The sequence below is a fragment of the Dasypus novemcinctus genome, chromosome 1 (genome assembly GCF_030445035.2).
Source record: "Dasypus novemcinctus isolate mDasNov1 chromosome 1, mDasNov1.1.hap2, whole genome shotgun sequence".
In the NCBI taxonomy this organism is placed as follows: Eukaryota; Metazoa; Chordata; class Mammalia; order Cingulata; family Dasypodidae; genus Dasypus; species Dasypus novemcinctus.
Genome location: NC_080673.1, coordinates 132301625 through 132323128, shown reverse-complemented (window position 1 = coordinate 132323128; position 21504 = coordinate 132301625). Strand labels below are relative to the sequence as shown.

The following is a 21504-nucleotide window of genomic DNA, read 5'->3' as shown; positions in this document are numbered from 1 at the left end:
ATGTGCTTCTAATGTACTTTTAATTTCACCTGTTGTGTATTTCATTCCCATAAGCTCTGTTATATTCCTATTCAAGCTTTCAAATTCTTTGTGCTTGCCCAGGGTCTTTTCAATAAAAATTAAAAAAAATCTGTTTAGCCATATTGACCTGCAACTCCTTGATTTGATTTAGAAGATTTGTATGAACATTGCTGATTAGTTGTTTCAAGTCCTGTGTCTTGTCTGGAGCTTTGATTTGTTCCTTTGTCTGGGTCATATCTTCCTTTTTCTTGATATGGCTTGTACTTTTTTTGATGTTGTCTAGGCATCTGATTGTGGTGATGCACTTACTGTGATGATCTGTTTCTCTCTCTTGCCTAGGGATTTTGTGTTAAGTGGCTGTGTGCTACTGCTGTGTTTGATTCTTGGTTCAACTTGTTCTATCTAGGTCCTTAGGATTGTCCCTGTTTAATTGCTCAAATCAAAACTGTGGTCCAAGGATTGGGATGCATACCAGTTTCCAAGGGCCTTTGGTAGGGGATAGTATGTCAGGACCCATGGACACCCCAAGTCCTCAGCACATAGTCATCTCCATAATCTAGACATATGTTAAAGCTTAACAACCCTCCTGAGTGGAGAGAGAATGCATAGTTGGTATTATAATAATCATCCCAAAGCAATAAACATCCCTGATAAACATCCTTCCTATGAGCATAGTGCAAACATCACCAGACCCCACGTGTATGCTTTGTGTGACTCTAGCAGAAACTGTTCCCATACCTAATGGAATGTCCTTGTTCTGAAACCCTGTATATATCACCCCTCATTTTCTCACCTCTTTGTGGAGTGCTATCTTCATTCTCTGAGCTGCTGCCATCAGAGATTCTCTCCTGTCCGTAAGTCCCAATAAAGCTTATGCCTGACTAAGTGCCAAGTTCTTTCTTTGGTTGTGTGGCTGTACCAACTTGTGCCTTTCAGGAGTTGGGTTGAAACATGATAAAAGCATTAAAAAACCTCTTATTTATTGACTTTTTCCCTCCTTGCATGCACCTTCTTGGTCTGCCAGTCAGTGCTGCTCTTTGCAGATCACTTTGCTCAAACCCTAGTGGAGATTGTGTTCACTAGAACTCTGCCTGGGCAGGTGGCACAGAAGCAAAGTCTTGGAGAATTCCCCTTCAGGGTAAGCTATTCAGAGTCAAGCCTTGCAAATCAAACTTGCTCAGAAACTGCTCTCCTCCCTTAGATGGCCATACCCTCCCTTTTCCCAGTGAGGAACTAAATTTCTGTGTTCTCAGCAACCAGTCCAAATCAGTAGGGAGTGTATTTGAGAAGGTGGGTCATCTTTAGTTCCCTGCTGGATCCCAGGGAAAACAATGGCATGATCCTGCCAGCCTTGAAGGGCATGACCTGTTGGACAAAAGCAGACCAAATTTACTGGCCAAAACTGGATTGACTGTACGCTGTGTCCCTCCCTCTCCTTTTTCCTGGTGAGGTGGACCCCAGCAACCCCCTCAATCCATAGTTGCTCATCAGGGGCCAGAAGGCCCAATGCTGTCTTCTCTGAAGGTGGGGGTTTGCGTGCTAGCAGCCACAGGTGCAGTTTTATTCATGGATCTTCCCCACTGAATCTCCTTTTCTTCGCCTCTCTCTTCTGGTTGGTGCCCAGCCTTCCCTTGGTGTCCTAAGTTCTTGAACAGTGTTCCAGACAGTTCCTGCCTGTCCTCTAGCTATTTTTCTGGGAAGGTAAATGAGCCCTGTGCCTCTCTAATCCTTTATCTTCCTGGAATTCTCAAAGCAGCCTAGTTATAATCTTAAGATATGCCTAGTTAAAAAAAACAACTTAACTGCTTTTGTAAAGTAGAAATCTGTTTCCTTGTTATTTCCAACCACAGACAGTAATTTCTACTTCTGGAGCTACAGAGAAATATTCTGTATTGCTGAATAAGGATACATGTCCACTCTTTGGATATCAATTGAGGATTAGATAGGGTTATTATACTCCTAATAGGTAGTTAGGTCTCCAGAGGAAGGTGACAAGAATGGTGTGCAGTGCTTTCAAACATATATGACCAGGTAAATATATTTATATGTATATAAAATAAATTAGAAAATTATATGAATATAAGTTATTACTTACCAAAGTGTTATTCTGATTTACTGTTATTGATACTGAAACCTATTTATCAGAAATGTTAACAACAGAGTACATTCTCTATATTGAGCAGGGTTTCCCAACATGTGTTCTATATAAAATAGATTTGTGGATGAAGTCACCAATATAATTCAGTCCAGTGTACTTTTTTACTCCTGCATTCACATCTACACTTTTTGTTTATTTATTCGGTAAAGTATTCTTTTTATTATTTTATTTTTATGTTTTCTTGATTATAGAAAATCAAGCAGATAGCACAGAGTTTTTGCATATACCCACCACCCCTTGGAAACTGTGTTCTGGTTCCTGACATTATGAATTTTCCTCTTCTAATTATTTCATATCAGTGAGATCATACAATAGTTGTCATTTTTTTTTGTCTGGCTTATTTCACTCAGCATAATCATCCAAGGCTCATCCATGTTGTAACATGCATTAGACTTCATTCCTTTTTGCGATGAATAATAATCCATTGTTTGCATATACCACAGCTTATTTATTCATTCATCTGTTGATGGACACTTGGGTTGCTTCCTTCTTTTGGCATTTGTGAATAGTGCCACCATGACCATCGGTGTGCAAATATCTGCTCAAGTCACTGTTTTCAATTCTTTTGGTTATATACCTAGAAGTGGCATTGCTGAGTCATATGATAATTCTATATTTTAACTTTATGAGGAATCACAAAATTGTTTTATACAGCAACTGTACCATTTTACATTAGGAACCATTTTACAATAGGAACAAGTGTTCCTATTTCTCTACATTTCTCTACATCCTCTCCAACACTTAATATTTAATAATCCCATTATGTTGTCTATTCTCTTGCCTGCCTGCTACTACAACCCATTACAATTTTTTTTTCCTCATCCTTTCCTCATTTGATGTATGAGTTAGTTTTTGTTTTTTTAGGAGATACCAGGGATGGAACCTGGGACCTTGTGCATGCAAAGCAGGCCTTCAATCACTGAGCTACATCTGCTCTAGCTTCTGATGCATAACAAATCATACCAAAATGTAGTCACTTAAAGCAATGTCTATTTATTATTGCTCAAGCATCTGTGGTTTGTTTGTTTGTTTGTTTTTTTTTTGGATGAATCCTCTCACCTGGACTAGCCTCAGTCTTTCTTAGATGGACTTGTCTCCACGTGTATATAGTTAGCTGCTAAGTCAACTGGGGACTCGATGGCTCAGGATGGCCTCAGCTAAGACGGCTTGTGCATGATCCCCTGTCTTCCAGCATACTAGCCCAGGATTATTCATATGGTAGCTGGGAGAAAGTGAAAAGAGTTTAAGGCCTCTCAAGATCTAGGTTTGGATCTGTGCCTATCAGTTTTGCTGCAAAGTAGGTTACAAGGCTAGCCTAGATTAAGGGGACATGGAAAAAGACTTCACTTTTTGATAGGAGTGGTTGTAAAATACATGGATACAGGAAATGTGGACAAGTGGGGTCATTTTTGCAACCAGTCTGCCACATATGGGTCATTGATATAGATGTTGAAATGATAAAAAATGATGGCTAGATGACTGTAGAAATGGAGGCAATTAAGTCTTCAAAAATGATGGGGCATGGCCAAGATTTTTAGATGTGGCAGAAATAAATAGTGATAGAGGATAGTAAAGTTTGATGAGTTGTACTTCAAAGAAAATATGGCTTTTAACAGAGGAGGATGGGGAGATATTTTGGAAGCAGTAAAAGGGAACAAGGTACTAACATAAGTGGTGTTTGAACAAAACTGTCTTTCTCTTGAGAGATCTTGAGGACAGCTCTGCTTTAGGGAAACTTTTGCTTCATGGAGAGCAAGAAAGAAGTTTAGAGAAGAGGTTGTGGGAGTAGGGCAGTTTTCTGATGATGATGTGAAGGCACAAATTACAAAAGGATACAAAGGAAGAGTTAGGGAAGGAAGAGAGAGGAGAGAGCAGGATATGGGTTAGATTAAGTATGTAGAAAGCATCATTATGATGGCAGATGATCTAGGAGACTTAGATTGCTGACCATGACTGAAGTGAATGAGGCACGAAGGGTTTGAACTTGAACGTAACACAGGCATCATGTACAACGTTAGGCAGCTCTTGCCCTTGGGCTACAGGGAGCATGAGATAAAAAAGATCTCACCAGTGACTGGAAATGTTCCCCCTCTTCCCTATACCCCCCAAATAGACTGTTTGAATGAAACTCTTATCATCAGGTTTTAAAAAAGAAGCTACTTGTTTGCTGCTGCAGAAAAAGACATTCCTTTCTTAGCAGAATCAATAATCCATCTCTTCATTCCCATTCCTACTTGTGAGCCTAGAGCCAAAAGGCTCCCATTCTTCATTGGAGTGAATTTGAAGGCAGGGCTTAGGACTCAATGTTGCTTCTCTCCTAAGATCAACAGAAGTGGAAGCTTATTTCTTATTGATTTATTTACACCATGACTCATTCTTTCAAAGTAGGGTCTAAATATTATTAGTCCAACTATATTATCTTGCCAAAAGAAGCAAAGTTTTATTAGCCCTAGGAATGAAAATGTCCTTGTGGTCAGCAAGTATAAGATGGTTACTTTTTCTGTTTTATCTTGGAACTTATAATTCATTAATCAGCTGATTCGAAGTCTTTTCTTCTTTCTTCTTTTCCAAGTCCCCAAATTCCATTTAACGTTTATTTAGTCATTCCTTCTTTAGCCCAGCCTGATGTGAAGCATAGGGCAAAGGAAGCCCATTTCTCTTCCGGACTGGAGTCTTTGCTTTCTCTTGAGGAAGCTCCTTTGGTATACTTAGGCACCCTACTAAATACCTTATGCATGCCATGCCATTGAATCATCATCCAAAATTTATAAGGTAGGTATTATTACTAACCCAATTTAATTACGAAGAAACAGGCTGAGAGAGCAAAAGGACCTGGAATAAGGTCAGGCAGCCATTTGTTGAGCTGGAATTTGAACCCAAGCTGCCTGTCTCCAAGTGCATATGTTTAAACTACCATCATGTCGTAGTTGGTGCGCCCTAACCCACAAGGAGTTATATTCTGAGCTCCAACACTTTAAAAACATGAAGCTTTCCACATAAGGGCTATCTAATGGAAAACGGGTGTGAAAAATTAGGAAGCAGCTCTGTTCCGCAAAATTCATTGTGTTCTGTGTATGGAGAAAACTGCAGCCTAGAGATGGTTACTGTTCTCCTTGTTTAAATAAGCAGCAGTTGATTCATCTACTGTCAACTCTGCAGCCATGCTTGTTGTCCCTTTACTGGTTCCTCTGGAGAAGGGCATTCAAGGACCAGCTGACCAAGCAGGGGTTCAGTATGACTGGGGCACTGGGTGAGAAAGGAAGAAAACTGTTCAGAGATGAGACTTGAGGGATTGACAGGGGTCAAATCATGGAGGTGTTTGGGATCCCACAGATCATAGGTGAGAAAAGAGGAAGAGGGTGGATGTGAGGGAGACTTCTTCCTACCTTCCCCATCAGATTTCCTTGCTGTCGTTGAAAGTGCAGCTCAGATCCTTAGGGAAATTGATAAACTCTCATCAATTATGTGCTGAATGAATAAGAAAGAAGTTGTGAATATGTACCATTTATTATGGAGCTCAGGGAAGACGGTGAGCAGGAATGGAAGCAATCAACAATTTGAAATGGGAGCAAGTAGTCCTATTATTATTATGATTATTCACTGTTATTATTATCTTTTCCTCTATTTATTGAGTGCTCTCAGTGTGCCAGGTGTCTTTTTATAATGAGGGTCAGGGAAGTTCAGTATTTTATCCACTGTCATATGCACTAGTGAGTGGAGGACATAACTTTGGGCAAGGTAAGTTTGACTTTATAGTTTATGCCTTTCTCATTATATTAGAGAGAAAAAAAAAGACAGATGACTTGATTCAGCATGAACTGGTAAGAAACTGTCCCCTTCCTCCATCAACTTCAGCACCTTGTACAACTTCAGCACCTTGTACAACTTTAGCACCTTGTACAGCTGAATTTTCTTCCCCAAGTGTTTGGAAGCCAAAAACAGGTGTTTGGAAATAGAATAAATCCCACTGCTTTGACCCGAATCAAAGCAAGGTCTGTGATTTGAGTTTCCCAAAGGTAGCCATGGTGGTCAGTTTCTGTAATCTGGGACGTAAGCCATACTAGTTTCTTGTGATGTAGACCAGTGAATTTCAACACCATGAGCACAATTGTTCTGGTGGCAAAATATATTCTGAGACAATGTCTACAAATACCAGTGGAAATAGCCTATATTTCTCACTTCAAATAATGAATTTGCTAAAAACTGGTATTAGCCAAAGGTAGTAGAAACTGATTTGACTATACCTCTTGATTTGAGTGATATAGAGACACAAACACTGTTTTCCTTCAGGCAAGATCAAATTTAGGTCTAATTTAGAATGAAGATTGAATATGTATAGAACAATTGGATATAGAGAGTAACTCTTACATTATTTAATTTCTTTTTAAAGCATTGGTTTATTTTTTTATTAAGATAATATACACATTGTATAGAATTTAGAAAATATAGAATAGAAACAAGAAAATCATCATCACTGTATTCCAACAATGTCAAGATAACCACTGTTTTTCTTTTATGCCCACTCTAAATATATGCATAGTATAGGGATATATATAGTTATAAATGTATAAAAAAGCATACTCCCACAAATCTAATGATTAATGACTCAAGTTTTGCAGACTCTTGCTACTACTTGCTTATACAGAATTTCAGTTGCCACAATTACCTCCAGAGTCCTCAGGGAGGAGTTTATAAAACTCTTCTCCTGTCCCATCCCCCACCCTCCCCTGAAATTCTCCAGGCACCACTCTTAGTGGCACCGCTGCTGGGCCAATGGGAATAGTCACGTGCTGCAGGAACAGCTGTCTCCTGTTCAGCTGCAGACTGGATCCCTTGAAATGGCAAAGCTGCTTTAGCTTTTGTTGTGAAGTGAGGATAATACCTGTCACCCCAAGAATAAAAACTTTTTGAGGGTCCCATGGCAGAGTTGCTTGTGTCCTAAAGGCTTGTAAGACTTTAATGAAAATGCACTTCCCATCCTTTTTAAAATAGTCACCATGATCTCTATAGGACTTGGAAATGCATCTAATGGCGTCCAGGCTGGGGACCCACAGAATTACTCCTGTCTTTCTCTGACTGTGCTTTAATTATTGGGGGGGAAGTCTCTGAGCTGGGTTTCTTCTGTCAGGATGAGTTCTCATAAGTAGCCCTCTGGGAGGGAGGTTCACCAAATCAGTTTGCTGGATTCGCTCAGACTTATTCACAAGGAGTCTGTAGCCCCAATTACAAATGCAAAATGCAGATGACATAGAGCATTTTTGAGGAGATAGAAGAGGAGATAGGAGAGCCTTTACATGGGATATTGCATATAAAATTATTAGCACATTGCCTGGCATACATTAAATATTCAATGTACTTAATAAATATTGACTATTGCCATTATAGTTTAATGGTCTTTAAAATATATAATTTATCCCTTTTTGGTCACTGATTATTCTTCAAAACAGCATTTTAGTGACTGTAATATTCCACTATATAGGTACCATAATGAATTTAATCATTCCCTATTTTTGGACATGAAAATTATTTTCAGTTTGCAACTATTATAAATTATGAACATCTTTGAACATTTCTTTGCCTCTATATCTGATTTTTTTTCTGAAGATAGATTCCTGGGATTTGGAATTAGGAGCAAATATGGATTAAGTTGAAATTTCTCCTTTCTGTTATTTTTCTTGCTGGTTCTAAGACAGTACCAGCAAGAATATGCTTCTCAAACTAGACTTATCAATGTAGTTACTGTAAAGAAAACATTGCTTTTTTGCTTTCCTATTATTTTTAGTCATGCTAGTGTTTCTGCTTTGTCTATACTCATGGCAGTTTGGAGCAGGCGTGGGAGGGGGCAAAGCCAAAATCTAAAATGGGAAATTCAGAGGTGGCATGTCCAGTGGGCCATCATGCTAACGTGGCAGTCTTCTTTTAATCAGGGGTCTGCAAGGCCCAAACATCCATCCTGAGTAGGCTGGCCCTGGCAGCTCAGGGACCAAGCTGGGGCGTTTGCTCCACCCCCCACCCAACCCTATTACCCCCCTCCAGGTCCTGCACCTGACACCTCTGCCTGTGGTCAGGCCTCGCTGCTGCCACATGCACATTGGGGACTCTGATGTTACGGCTGCTGAGCAGCAAGGGGTGGCACCTCAGTTCTGGAGTCAGGGATTCAGTGAGTCGCCTTACCTCAGGTCAGCTCAGGTTGAGACAGCTGGGAGAAGAGGAGGGTGCTTTGGGATCTGAGTGCCACTGGAGCAGAGAGGAAACCAGCAACAGCACCCCTAGGGCCCTCCCTGCTCTCTGTTGGCTTGCCAGGCCCCTCCTACACTGGCAGGTCACTGTGCATCCAGAGAGAGTTGCTCCTGGCAACTGGGAGCAAACTGTGCCCACCACTTGGGGCTGCCTCCCCCCTCGCAAAAGGGATGAGGTGGGAGATGATTGTCAGGCTATAGAAGTTTCAAATTAGTTTATTGGTTTTATCATTAATAACATACGAGGGGCACTCAACTTTCAGGTGTGTTATTCTTCTAATGTTTAATTGGTAGCTGGTTGTTAAAAACTTATAATAATATGCTATAGGAAAAAAAACAATTTAATTTACCATCCATGTGTAATAGAAAGAGTAGGAAACAAAAATGTTTACCATACTAGTAATGACATAAAGAGAAGGAAATTTAATGTTATAATTATAGTGAAGCAATGTGCTTGAAGAAAAGGATGTTTAAAAAAACATGAAGATGGAGATGGAGATTAGTGAGCAAGTGTGAGAGTGATGAAAAGGCATGGGAGAAGGGCAGCTAAGATGGGTGGTGGGCAGCTAAGTAAGTAAGGCAGATCTGCAAGCTGGCCTTCTAGAACTCAGAATGCCTGTATTTTTGCAACTTATTTCCCATTCAGGCTCCTTGTCAGACTTGTGAAGAGTGCACCACATATAGGTGAGATGCAGTTCCAATCACTTCTTGCAGATTTCAACACCTTTGTGCAACAATGCTGCCAAGCAGAGAAAAGTGAAGAGTGTTTAAAAAAGGTATACTTATTTACTTTTTTATTCTCTTAGCACTCTTAGAATTTATTAAAGAAAAAAAAAAATAGAGGAATGCTTCTGCAAGTAAAACCCCAACCTGAGTGGATTAGGAGAAAGTCACAGACTAGATGAATTGGAGTTGAATGTTTTGGGGTTTAGGATATGTTAATATTTATTTTTATTAGAAGAAATTAGGAGTCTTAGCCATGGCTGGATTCTTCTGAAAATTTCTGGGGATACGATTAGGAAGAATCACCAAATGTGGTTTGGGGACTTATCTAGGCCACCGGGTACAAAGGACATTGTTTCCTTAGTGGCCAGGAGATAACGAAGATTAAAGAAAAGAGAGAGGAAAGAACAATGGTCAAGAAAGACTACCTCTCCATGCACACAAAGCAAACAGATTACCAGGAGACTATTTAACATAATGTAATTGCAAGTAATCATTGTTAAGTAAATGATTTTTCATAAGATTGTAAAGTAGTTTGTGCAATTTATTACTGAGACTATAATGTTAGGATGGCACAGAAAGGTCACATAAATTCACTAAGGGGAATTAGTGTAGGGGAATGACTCCTTGGAATATTAGTTGTGGAGGAGAAACTGACACAGCAGATGATAATTTCTGAATAGAGGAAGGCAAGCCTGTGGTTAAAGATAAAGTTGCTTAGGCTTTGGAAAAACAGGCTGGCTGGTGAGGACTGGGGTTAAGTTTAGCCTGGCCCCAGGAAATGTTTTCCTTGGTAATAATTTTCATGAATATTATGCAGTGGCTCCTTTCTACCTTTTCAGCTGATTTGTACATGTGCTTATGTTAAAATTCATGTATCTGTAGTCAAGTCAGGGGTAAGCAAACTATAGCTCTTAGGTTAAACCCAGCCCTATCACCTGTTTATATAAATAAGATTTATAGGCCACACCCATTTATTTATGAATTATCCCTGCCTGCTTTCTGTCTACAACAGCAAAATTGAGTAGTTGTGACACAGGCTGTATGACCAGCAAATCCTCACCTATTTGCTCTTAGGCTCTTTACGGAAAAAGTTTCCTGACTCCTAGACAATAATCACCTATACTGGAGTCCATTTATTTATTTTAAAGACTTTTTACTTTTTGTAAAACACTCAGAAAGCATTTTGCATCTGAGTAACAACCCCATGTCCACATAGACTAACACATCTGCTGAAGGGCCTTGTGCCTGAGAATTCCCAAGTAGTTTTCCTAAGGTGATGTTGTTCTTGAGTGTGAATACTACTTGCTCAAGCTATTGCATCAATAGCATTCTGTGAAGGTATCTGTGAGCTTCTTCCCACATTTTGCCCAAGAGCAAGGTTGAAAGGTCCAGGTATTTGTTTTTCCCTTCCCTGTTCTCTCTCCTTTGTTTTAGGATTCTTTCCCAAGTTAAAAGAGAAAAGTAGAAACTATCTGAAGAATACATCATGCTAATAAAAATGACCTAGAATTACTTCTTCAGATAAGAATGCTTATTATATGTAATTATGTATGATCTTAAAGTTTGGTTGTTTTTGTTTATAATGATTCTATGGCAGTGATTCTCCAATTTTAATGTGCATTAAAATCACCTGGAGGCCTTGTTAAAACAAAAATCAGAGTATTCCATGCTCAAAGTTTCTTTTTCAGTAGGTATGTGGTAGGGCCTGATAATTTGCATTTCTAACAAGTTTCTAGATGCTGCTGCTTCTATTGGTCTGGAGATCACACATTAAGAACCACTGATGTAAGCTGAAAGTGGATAACCATAAGCTGCCCCATTTCCTTTTACAATATTTCTCTATGTCTATTTCCTGGTTGACAAGTTGGAACCAATGAAGGTAACAGAGATAATAAAGCAACATATTTCATAATTTAATAATGAAAATAAAATATTAATGAAAGAATTACAAGATATTAAATGTAAGGATGAGAAGACTGTAAAATGTTTAATAAGCTTTAAGGCATTTGAAAAAGTTTTATAGTGAGCTGTGTTTCTCGGGTAGTTTATGCAAAAGCTCAGCCAAAGAAGTGGGAATAGATGATCAAAGCACTTTGGAATTCATAGTCAAGAATTTGTGTGACAAGAATAGACATACTGACTAATGGAACCAAATGGAGAGTTCAGATATAAACCCATGCATATATGACTGATAGTCAACGAGGCTACCAAGCTCACGCAACCGGGACAGAATATCCTCTTCAACAAATGGTGCTTGGAGAACTGGATATCCATATCCAAGAGAATGAAAAAGGATCACCATCTCACCCCCTACACAACTCAAGGGGATCAAAGACCTAAATATAAGAACTAAGACCTTAAAATTCCTAGAAGATAATGTAGGGAAGCATCTATGAGATCTTGTAGTAGAAAATGGTTTCATAAACTTTATACCCAAAGCACAGGCTATGAAAGGAAAAATAGATAAATAGGGCCTCCTCAAAATAAAAAAAAAACTTTTGAGCTTTAAAGGAATTTGTCAAGAAAGTGAAAAGACAGCCTACTCAATGGGAGAAAATATTTGGTAACCACTTATCTGATAAGGGCATATATAAAGAAACCTTATATCTCAAAAATAAAATGACAACCCATTTTAAAAGTGGAGAAGAGATTTGAATGGACGCTTTTTCCAAAGAGGAAATACAAATGACTGAAAAGTACATGAAAATTTGCTCAACATCACTATTAGGGAAATACAAATTAAAACTACAATGAGATATCTTATACCTATTAGACTGGCTGCTATTAAAAAATGCAAAGCTACAAGTGTTGGAGAGGATGTGGATAAATAGGAAAACTCATCCACTGCTAATGGGAATGTAGAATCACGCAGCCACTATTGAGAATGGTTTGGCAGTTCCTCAAGAAACTAAATATAAAATTGCCATATGAACCAGCAATCCCAATACTAAAAATATACCCAGAAGAACTGAAAGCAGGGACATGAACACTGGTGACCATCACAGCATTATTCACAATTGCCAAAAACTGGAAACAACCTAAGTGTCCATCAATGTACGAATGGATAAACACAATGTGGTATATATATACATTGGAATATTACTCAGCTGCAAGAAGGAATGAAATATTGAAACGTGACAACATGGATGAATCTCAAAGACCTTAAGTTAAGTGAAGTAAACCAGTCACTAAAGAAAAAATATTGCATGAACTCACTGATATGAACTAAGGATATTTAGCAGACTCACAGAGGAAGAGTCTGGAAGATAGGTTACCAGGAGATAGAATGGGAGTAGAGAGTAGGGAGCCAATGCCCAATCTGGGAGGAATCTATGATAAGGTGAGTGAGGTTGTTTGGCAGGTGACAGGGGTGATGGTGGTGCAGTAATGTGAGTGAGGTCAACAGTCCTGGGGTATGAGTTTGAACAGGGTTGGGCTTGTGGGTTCAGCTATTATAAAGCTGGATGGAAGATCAGAGGAAGGAACAGGTAAACTCTGGGGAGCTTGAGGACTGTGGGTGAGAATACAATTGTACGAATATTCTTTTGGCAACTATGGCAGGGGAGGGTCACTGGTGCAAGGTGTCGGTGGTGGGGGGATGTGTGGGGAAGAATGCACCTGCAGCATGCCTCTATGACATATGAATGTGTTCATGTGATCCTGGGGTCTTTCAGTGGGTGGAGACCCACACAATACCAACATTCTCTGCCACATTCTCTAATAGAGTGGCAAGGATCTCTAGAGTACATAGGCAGTGCCTAATAAAACAGAACAGTATGACAAGCCCTCGATATTAATGCTTATACATATGAACTTTATTCTTGTAAAACTGAAACTTAGCCTAATTATATCTAATAATATCTATTGCCTAAGAGTTACCTCCAGTGGACCTTGGAATATATGATAACCTATTTCCCCAATTTAACAGTTAGACTCATTTGTAATTTCCCTACACATGATTCTTCTACCCCTTTTATTTAGACCTATAATTAGCACTATAGTCATTAAATATATGTCCCAGAGACTTAAATCTTCAGTCTATTTATATGCCAGTTGAGCTCTGAATCTCAGCTGAGTTGCAGCCAAAACTATCTCTCAGTTCATCGGACTAGCCCCAAACAAATAACAAAATTATGATGATGGGCAACTCCCATCCCAAAAGACAAAGAGTACCTACAACTGCAGGCAAAACAGTTCCTTCTATCTGCCCCATAATGGGCATAATACTTCTTCTCAGTCTAAAGCAAAGTGGGCATCACCATCCCCAAATCCTCAAGACTGAGGGATAAACAAACAGAAGGGAGAAATGCAACCTTGGACAAAGTAGACTTATTGCTGTAAGGAAAGAACTTGTAACATTGATACAAAGAGAGTGGTTACAAGAGGTTCTGAGGGGACGGGGGGTGGGGATTAATAGATGGAACATAGGGTATTTATAAGGCATTTGAATTGTTCTGCATGATATTGCATTATACATTTTGTCAAAACCTATAAAATTGTACAGTTCAAAGTATAAACCATAACATAAACTATAGACTTTGGTTAGTAGCAATGCTTCAATATTAGTTCATCAATTGTAATAGATGTACCACACCAATATAAGATAGTATTAATAAAAGAAAATGTGAGGGGGGAGCGGGTGGGGTATATGAGAATCCCCTATACTTCTCCATTCCCCCAAGATGGTTCCCTCTTCTGTGTGCTCATTTTTGCTCATTGTTTGTGCTGTTGTCTGCTCGTTATCTGTTTTGTTTTTTTTTAGGGGGCACCAGGAACCAAACCCAGGACCTCCTATGTGGGATGTGGGTGACCAACTGCTTGAGACACATCTACTCCCTGCTTGTTTTGTTTTTGCTCATCTACTTGTTGTTTGCTTGTTATCCTGCTCTTTGTTTTTCTCATTGTTTGCTCATTGTTTGTCTTCTTTAGGAGGTATAAGGAACCCAACCCAGGACCTCCTATGTGGGAGGTGGGTGCTCAACTGCCTGAGCCACATCTGTTCCCTCCGCAATACTTCCCTACCACCAGATGACTGTTTGCTTGCTGTTTTTGCTCATTGTTGGCTCATTGTTCTTGCTTTTTGTATTTGCTCATTGTCTGCTTGTTGTCTGTTCATTGTCTGTTTCTTCAGGAGGAACTGGGAACAGAACCCAGGACCTCCCATTTGGGAGGTGGACACCAAACTGCCTGAGCCATGTCTGCTTCCTGTTCATTTTGTTTTTGCTCGCTGTCTGCTCATTGTTTGCTCGTTGTCTTGCTCATTGTCTTCTCATTGTTTTTGCTAGTTGTCTGTGCATTGTTTTTGCTCAGTGCCTGCTCATTTTCTGCTCATTGTTTGCCTATCTTCTTTAGGAGGCAGTGGGAACTGAACCTAGGACCTCCCATTTGGGAGGCATGCACCCAACTGCCTGAGCCACGATTAGCTCTCCTTCCCCTGTACTCTTGGTGTAACTTTTCTGTAATCTAAAACTTCTTTAAAAATAAAGTTTATTATATGAAAAAAAGAATTTGTGTGCATCTCTGTGCTTCTGTATTTGTGGAAGGAGTCTAGATTAGACTGCAGTGCATTGTATTGGAAGTCAGAGGTTGGCAATGAGGTGTCAGGGAGTGCCTGGGTTTCCCAAGGTGATGAGGGTCGGTTAACTGGCAGTCTGTAGATGCTACAAAAGACTAACTGCTCCAGGAACCTACAAGGCATTTTCTTTGTTTTCTTCTCTGAGACAAGTTAGTTATATGAGCCTGTTCTGCCTGTTAGAAGAGACTGCCTTTCTAGCCATGATTATTGAGAGGATAAAACATTTTTAAACAAAATCGAAGACATAATTTTAGAAATCAGCCAGAATGAAGAAAAGATCTAAGGAGAAAAAAGGGAACAAAAGTCAGTGTTGAAATGTTGGCAAGAGTAAGAGTGAAATATAAAGAAGGAATAAAATAGGAAATTCAGCTATACAGGGTAAATTCGGGTCATCCAGAGAAGAGGCAGTTCACATTCCAGGAAATAATATTGGTGAATTGTAAACATCAGCTGGTTCAAGGGGAAAATTCTACACATAGGATTTCTCTCTCCTGGGTCACTGAAGAATGATAATTATAACCTAGATATTTATGTATCAATCAATATAATACAAATATAGACTAGAACAAAGTCAACCTAAATTAGCAGAGATTTGGATAGGTAAAACGGTGGTTTAAAAATTAAAATTCTGCTTTTAGATGTGGCTTACCACAAGTACATGTGAAAAAGACCTGTTGGTTTAAGTAGTCTGTACTTAAAATGAGTCTCTGCAACCTGATGTGTTTATCATCAAAGCTACTCTTCCCTTGGGATACATGGGGCAAAATTGATCAGATTTATGAAAGATGATACCCATCAGACCATTCTGGGTTATTATGCTCAGTTCCTTATGACCTATTACACAATGTTTGGAAATTATTAAAGTAATATATGAGCATAGCAAAAGTTCAAACAGAACAGCGAGATACATCCATTATCCCATTCTTCTGAGGTTACCAATTTTAAGATTTCACTTGTAGTTCTCCTTGAGATTGCCATCATCCCTTTAATGATTTCTTAAAAATTATCATCCCATACATAAAGAATGTCATGCACTTACACTAACTTTGAGCATCTTACCAGTGGATTATTTCTCTATTTTAAAAACATATTTTTAGTTCTTCTGTTACCTATATTCTGAGTCTTAACCCTTCAGCTTTAGTCAGCTTCTAATGATTCTCCAAAACATGATTAATATTCCTAAACTTCATTTGATTTCTTTGCAAACTTTCCCATCTTTTTTCAGCAATACTATTATGTCTACATTCTAGGTTTATAGCATTTATATCTTGCTTTGTAAATATAATTAAAATTTATGTGCTTTGTTAGTAGGTTGATGCTTAAAACTGGTAAAAATTAATTTCATGCTTATATGACTATTATTTACAGCAGTACCTATAGACTATGCAACCTATAGAGAAAGAAGTATAATATTACTTTACTTATCTTGTATCCCTCAGAAGAGAATGCTACAGATATCAAGTTCAAATAAAATCTCTTTTCTTACATACTATTAACTGTAGAAAATCATACATTTTTTTTATTAAGCAGTTTTATTGGGATATAGTAATATACCATATGATCCATCCAAAGCGTATAATCAATGGCTTTTAGTATAATTATGATGTTGTGCATTCATCACCACAAAGCATTGTAGAATAATTTCATTACTCCAAAACTCCAAAAAGAAACCTCTTAGCAGTCCTTCCCTAGCCCTACATAACCACTGATCTAACTTCATCCTTATAAGTTGATTCATATTAACATTTTCTATGAATGAAATCACACAATATGTAGTACTTTATGTCTGGTTTCTTTAGTATAGTTTTTTTGTCTGATATCAACATCTTGTAGTATTAACATACATTTGTTCAGCTTCAAAGAAACATAGTCTTATATATGCAATTTTACCCATATTCATTTCACATCTGGTTTTACTATGCTAGAGTTCCATGTTACATTTTAAAATCTTTCCTTTTAGTAATATACATGACCTTGGACTTTCCTTTAAACTGCTTTCACATTCACATAATAGTACTGCTAGTTACAGATATTATGTTGGGATTTTACTTTTTCAATTCATTTCCAAAGATTTACAAAAATCATTTTTTTCTTTTTTATTAAAAATTTTTTTTAAAAAGATGCTTAGATTACATAAATGTTACATGAAAAACATAGGGGATTCCCATATGCCCCACTCCCTATCCCTCCCACACTTTCCCAAATTAACAACACTATTCATTAATGTAGTACATTTGTTACAATTGAAGAATACATACTGGAGTATTGCCACTGACTGTGGATTATAGTTTAAATTATAGTTTAAACTCTCTCCCACACTGTTTTGTAAGTTTTGACAATGTCCTATATCTGTCATTGCAGTGTCATTCAGGACAATTCCAATGTCCCCAAAATACCCCCATGTTACACTTATTTTTCCCCTCTCCCTCCCCTCAGAATCTCCAATGGCCACTGCCTCCACATCAATGATGAAAGTTCTTTCATTGCTAGAATCACAATAAGTCTATAGTAGGATAACAGTAATTGTTATTACTTTCCTTGTAATTGTTCATTCTCCAATCCTGAGAATTCTGGGATGGTGATGTCTGCTCCACCTCTAATTGAGAGGGGGCTTAGATACCATGGGGCAGGTGGATGGGGATATCTTGCTTGCAGTTGTAGACTCTCTGTTCTTTGGAATGGTCACTGTCCATCATTTCCTTGCAAGTTGTCCTGGGTGAGTCCAGTGAACTGGAGAGTAGGTATTGCAATTCTTTTGAGATTCAGAGCCAGACTGGCACATGAACAGTCCAAAGATTTAAGTCTCTTGGGCATAAACCTGTCAACTCTAATACTACCTATAGGTTCAGATTGAAGGGGCAGAAGAGCCATGTGTAGGGAAACTACAACTGAGTCCAACTGTGTCATACTAGGGAGAATAAATTCCAAAGTAGAGCCCACTGGCAGGGTGACAAATTCCTGCCTGCCTTGCCTGTAGTGTCTGGATGTTTCCAGAGCCATCAGGAGCCCTGCTATTTGGGATAGTATCTACTGTAGCAGTCAATGAGATCCTGCTGAGATGTGCATAAGCGTAACTTCTGGAATGACCTCCTGACTCACTTTGAAGTCTCTTAGCCATATAAACTCATTTGTCTTTACCCTTTCCCTCTTTTGGGTAAGGTCTTTTTCCAGTTGCATTGCTAGTTGGTGCTTTGTCATAGTCCCTCAGTGTCAAGGAAGTAGTGCATCCCCAGGAGTCATGTCCCATGCTGGAGGAAAGGCAATGTATTTATATGCTGAGTTTGGCTTAGAGAGAGGCCACATTGGAGCAACAAGGAGGCTCTCAGGAGATAACTCTTAGGCAAACTATAATACTAGGCTAAGCTTCAATTTCAAAAGAAAAGTTTCATAAGTACAGTTATCAATATCAAGGGCCTGCCAATGGTCCATCCTCCTTCATTAGTCTCTGTACTCGGGGGATTCATGCTGTCCCATTAGAGAAAGTGGCAGAACTCCCCAGGATGGGAATTCGATATTCTTTCAATTATTGTGTGGACCTCCACCTACCGTGACAATGCCTCATGAATACTAGAACACATTCATATGCCTTATAGGTATGTCCCCAGGTGAACTTCCTCCCATGCATGCCTCATCACTGACATCCTGCACCAATGATCCTCCCCTGCCACTGTTGCAACACTTCTGTGATCCAAAACTTCTTCAAAAATGAAGCCAACAATATAACAAAATAGATTTCATAAGAAAATGAAACAATAACGATATTTTTAAATGACAAAATAGAAAAAATTGAAAATTTGAAATAATAAAAAATAAAATTAAAAAAATAAATTTTGTCATTATGTCTTTCATCACTATAAGATCTGTTGTCTTATATGTACAGTGACATTTTCTTCTATTTATTCCCCCCGTGTCTTATTTTTTTCATTTTATCTTCAAAGAAGCTTTAGTTTACAGAAAAATCACACACAGAATATAGGGTATTCTTATATACCAAACATCCTCCTCCTTTCCCCCTTTCCCCTATTAATAACATTTTACATGTGGAAGGTACATTTGTTACAAGTGATGTACAAATATTGAAACATTGCTACTAACCATGGTAGTAGCATGTTTAGCTACTAAACATTGCTACTAAATCATGGTCATGATTTATATTATGGTTTACATTTTGGACCATACACTTTTTATAAATTTTGATGAAATTTAACATGACCTGTATCGTTCATTACAAGATCATGTGGAATACTTCCAATGCCCCCAAAATATCCCATGTTCCATCTGTTCTATTCCTCACTCCACCCCCCATCAGGACCCATGGACCACCAAGCTTCACTACTTGAAGAACAGGATTCATAGTCACTTGCAACAATATTGAGGCTTGACATAGTGGCTGTCCTCTCCCATTAGGCACTGTCTATTCTTTTGAGAGACTCCTGCCCCTCTGTCTGAGAACATAGCAGGGATCCCCAAGATGGGAGTCCAACACCTTCCCATTCATTGTGTGGTTCTCCACACACTGAAATAATGCACTATGACAGGATAAACACTCACATATGCCCTGGAAGCCTGCACCTGGTGTGCCCTGTCTGTCATGCTCCCCAAATCCAACACCCTAAGCCAGTAACCCTCCCTGCCATATTTACCAAAAAAAAAAAAAAAAAAAAAATTCCCAAAGTTGTAATTTCAACCACATACCTGCAAATCCCCAGTGTCTATCTGCTCCCTCCCCCGGCCCTCCCCCCAGTTCCATGGACAGTGCAGCACCACCCTCCCCCCCCACAGGCCAGTACCATATAACCCAATATCATCATTGCACCACTGTCATGCCCATCCACTGCACAATTACACCCATCCACGGCATCACAGATCTTGCCCATATGGGCATTAGCTCACATCCCTCTACTCCCTTTCTGTCTCCTTAAACCTATCTTCAAAACTCTAGCTCTGTGAGTCTGCCCAATTTGCCTAATTCATATCAGTGAGGTCATGTAAGATTTGTCCTTCAGTGCTTGGCTTGCTTCATTCAACATAAGGTCTTCAAGTTTCATCCATGTTGCCCCATGTGTTAATACTGCATTTCTTACAGCTGAATAATATTTCATTGTGTGTATATACCAGAGTTTGCTTATCCATTCATCTGTTGATGGACATTTGGGTTGTTTCCAACTTTTGGCAATAGTGACTAATATTGCTGTGAACAATGGTGTGCATATATCTGTTCGTGTCCTTGCTTTCCATTCTTCTGGGTATACACCCAGTAGTGGGAATGCTGGATCATATGGCAGTTCTATAGTTAGCTTCCTGAGGAACTGCCAGACTGTCCTCAACAATGGTTGCACTATTCTGCATCCCCACCATTAGTGGATAAAGTTTCCCATTCCTCCACATCCTCTCTACACTTGCAGTCCTGTTTTTTTAATAGTCACCAGTCTAATGGGTGTAAGATGATATCTCATTGTAGTTTTGATTTGCATTTCCCTATTAGCTAGTGATGTTGAGCATCTTTTCATGTGCTTTTTAACCATCTGTATTAACATTTCTTCTTTGGAAAAGTATCTATTCAAATCACTTGCCCATTTTTAAAATGTATTATTTGGTCTTTTTATTTTCAAGGTGTAGAATTTCTTCATGTATGCTGGATATTCGGGCCCTATTAGATGTACAGTTGCCAAATATTTTCTTCCATTGAGTAAGCTACCTTTTCACTTTCTTGACAAACTCCTTTGAAATGCAAAAGTTTTTAATTTTGAGGAGGTCCCATTTATCTATTTTTTCTTTTTTTGCTCGTGCTTTGGATGTAAAGGTCATAAAATCATTTCCTAATACAAGATCTTGTAGATGCTTCCCTACATTATCTTCCAAGATCTTTATTGTCTTATATTTAGAGCTTTGATCCCTCTTGAGTTAATTTTTGTATAAGGTGTGAGATGATGTTCCTCTCTCAGTCTCTCAGATATGGATATCCAGTTTTCTAAGCACCATTTGTTGAAGAGGCCATTCTCTCCCAGTTGTATGACTTGGTGGCCTTGTCAAATATCAGTTGACCATATTATATATGCAAGGATGTATGTCAGAACTCTCAATTTATTTTCATTGGTCAGTATATCTATCCATGCAGTTTTGGTCACTGTAGCTCTGTAGTATGTTTTAAAGTCAGGTAGTGTGATTCCTCCAATTTCTTTTTTCTATTTCAATAAGTCTTTTGCTATTCAGGGCCCCTTGCCCTTCCAAATAAATTTCATAGTTAACTTTTCCAATTCAGAAAAAATGGTGTGGTAATTTTTATTGGAATTGCATTAACTCTGTAAGTCAGTTTGGAGAGGATAGACATCTTAATGATGTATAGTCCTCCTACAGGGAACATTCTTCCATTTATTTAGGTCTTCTTTGATTTCCTTTAACAGTGTTGTGCAGTTTTCTGTGTACAAGTCATTTACATCTTTAGTTAAATTTATTCATAGGTATTTGATTCTTTTAGTTGCTATTGTAAATGGGATTTTTTTATTGCTTTCCTCCTCAGATTGACCATTTTGTTGTATAGAAATTCTCCTGATTTTGCACAGTAATCTTATTACCTGCCACTTTACAGAACTCACTTATAAGCTCTAGAAGCTTTGTTGTAGATTTCTCTTTCTATTATATGTATTGGATAATGTCATCTGCAAAGAGTGAAATTTTTATTTCTTCCTTTCCAATTTGGATGCCTTTTATGTATATCTTTTTCTTGCCTAAGTCCTTGAGCAAGTATTATACATCTAACACAATATTAAGTAAGAGTGGTGACA

General features: G+C 38.5%; 1 protein-coding gene across 5 annotated transcripts in view; it reads left to right on the top strand.

Annotated features, from left to right (window-relative positions):
- LOC101438473 (alpha-fetoprotein) overlaps window positions 1-21504 on the top strand; it is an 83909-nt gene that overhangs the window by 39787 nt on the left and 22618 nt on the right. For 2 of the 5 annotated variants that reach the window (XM_058297059.2, XM_058297048.2), the window contains exon 13: window positions 9065-9194. The exons of 2 other annotated variants lie outside the window; for them this stretch is intronic. In XM_058297059.2, coding sequence (XP_058153042.1) covers window positions 9065-9194 — 130 coding nt within the window. Of the gene's footprint in view, window positions 1-9064; window positions 9195-10873; window positions 11024-21504 lie in introns of all 5 variants that reach the window. One more of the 5 variants, XR_009185838.2, reaches the window with a different exon arrangement.